Genomic DNA, 2,166 nt, shown 5'->3' on the forward strand with positions numbered 1-2,166 from the left:
CTTGAATTATTTATTTTAATAATATTCCTTTTATAAAAGAAATAAAGAAAGGAAATATTTTATATTGTTGTATTGTTTGTGCCATAAAGTTTGTATTATGCCTATTAACACCGCACACCTAGATTAACTTAAAAACTCCGTCAAAATGAAATAGGCCATATTATGTAGGTGATTAGAATTACTTCCCATTAGCCATGATATTACTTGTAGTATTCAAAATACTAAGCATGAATAATGAAGCATATGCACATGTTGGACACACGGAAAACATCTTTTTTACACAAGGTTTTTTGTATTTTTGTAACCTGTATCCATTTTTGAAAAGTGAATAAAAAGAATACATTGAGGTCTGAACCAAGTGTCAGCAACAGTGTGGAACTTAACACATGAAATGCTTAGTTGAAACTATTTCTAATATACGTCTTATATTTGTATGCTTAACTTCGTTTCTCTCAATTTAATTAGATGATGAATGCAATGAGGCCCCAATGTTTGGAAAACAAGACAGAAGTCTCCGAATTCGTCCTACAAGGCTTTCATGTATTGCCGGAACTGAAGCCTTACATTTTCATATTTTTTTTTGCTATTTACATAATAACAGTTGTTTGGAATATGCTGATTGTGGCCATTGTGTCAGTAGAAGATAACCTTCAATCACCAATGTACTACTTTCTTGGCAATTTATCCTTTTTGGAAATCTGGTACATGACCACTACTGTACCCACAATACTAAGCAGCCTAGTAAGAGAGGGTTGCACTGTTACACGTGCTGCTTGTGTTACACAGTTTTATTTCTTGGTTTTGCTTGCAGCCACAGAGTGCCTTCTTTTAGCAGTAATGGCGTATGACAGGTACTTAGCTATATGTCTTCCTTTACATTACTCTCTTTCCATGGACCAATTCCATCGTATTCAGCTGGTTGCGATTTCATGGGTAATTGGATGCATCTTTGCCTCAGTCACTAATTGCTTAGTGAGCACATTAGAATTCCCTGACCACAATGAGATCAATCATTTTTTCTGTGACTTTAAACCTTTTGTAAAAACCGCCTGCTCTGACACGTTTGTGGCTGAAGTGACCACGTTTGCATTCTCATTTACTGTATCATCAGTCCCACTGTTGTTGATAATTGTATCTTATTTCCGCATTATCTGGGCTATAATGCGAATATCCTCATCTACAGGGAGGAACAAAGCCTTTTCCACCTGCAGCTCCCACCTTGCAGTTGTCATCATGTACTTTGGGGCATTGATTTTTCTCTACGTGGTTCCATCAAATGGGCAGACCATTGAACTGAACAAAGTCTTATCTCTTCTTTACACTGTGGCTACTCCACTTTTCAATCCTATTATTTATACTCTACGAAACAAGGACATCAGGAAAGCCTTAACAAACTATTTGAGGAAAAGGTTACCAATAAAAAGAGTCTGAAAATGTATGACACCATTAGAAGAGCTATTTTGTTGACAGTGATGCACTGGCTACTTACTTTTAGGATCTTTTCATTTAACGCTTGACTAGAATTAATAAGGAATTGACTGACATGTACGAAATTGGGTTATTAATTGTGAAGGGTGTGATTCCTCAACAAGTGATAAAATTGCAGCTTCCATTTGTAGCACTTGACTCAGTGTAGCAAGGCAAAGCAGTCCAAGGTATACTCTCTGGAGGTGAGCTAGTACCACCGTTTTAAAGCGACGCAACAAAAACCACTTAATAAATCTCTTCTTTCAAATCTTTATTCGGCATAAGCCATAAAAGTCAGCAAACAGATACAAATACTACATTTTCCAGACAAAATAAAAGAATAAAGGAATCACACTGTTGTGGGTACACAGTTCATAAAGAAGGTAAAGCAGCATAATACCAGAATTTGTAATGCAATCCTACGAACACCTCGCCCTTTACCTTATTAGCAATGTCTCGCTAATAACGTTTAAAACTGCATAACAAATCTCTTTTGTGCAACGTTTCTGTGAAAACGCCAGAACTTCCTGGTGTTGTCTCTTTTTTGATCTACGCCGAAAGAAGCATCTTGGCTTGACATATAGAGGGCAAAACATTATAAACTGTCAAATACTTTGATTTGCAATATTATTGCAATGACATGGGGGTAAATCGTTTGAACAAACACATTGCAAAGGGAAGGTGACCTTAAATTGAACA

The 2,166-nt window shown here is 36.3% G+C and overlaps 1 protein-coding gene across 1 annotated transcript; it reads left to right on the top strand.

Moving 5' to 3' along the window:
- Positions 1–468: 468 nt before the first annotated feature.
- On the top strand, positions 469–1,431 carry LOC144752720 (olfactory receptor 11L1-like). Its single transcript, XM_078640580.1, has one exon. The coding sequence runs from the start codon at positions 469–471 to the stop codon at positions 1,429–1,431; it is 963 nt and encodes a 320-aa protein (XP_078496706.1).
- The last annotated feature ends 735 nt before the right edge of the window (positions 1,432–2,166 follow it).

The sequence above is a fragment of the Lissotriton helveticus genome, chromosome 5_1 (genome assembly GCF_964261635.1).
Source record: "Lissotriton helveticus chromosome 5_1, aLisHel1.1, whole genome shotgun sequence".
Taxonomy (NCBI): domain Eukaryota; kingdom Metazoa; phylum Chordata; class Amphibia; order Caudata; family Salamandridae; genus Lissotriton; species Lissotriton helveticus.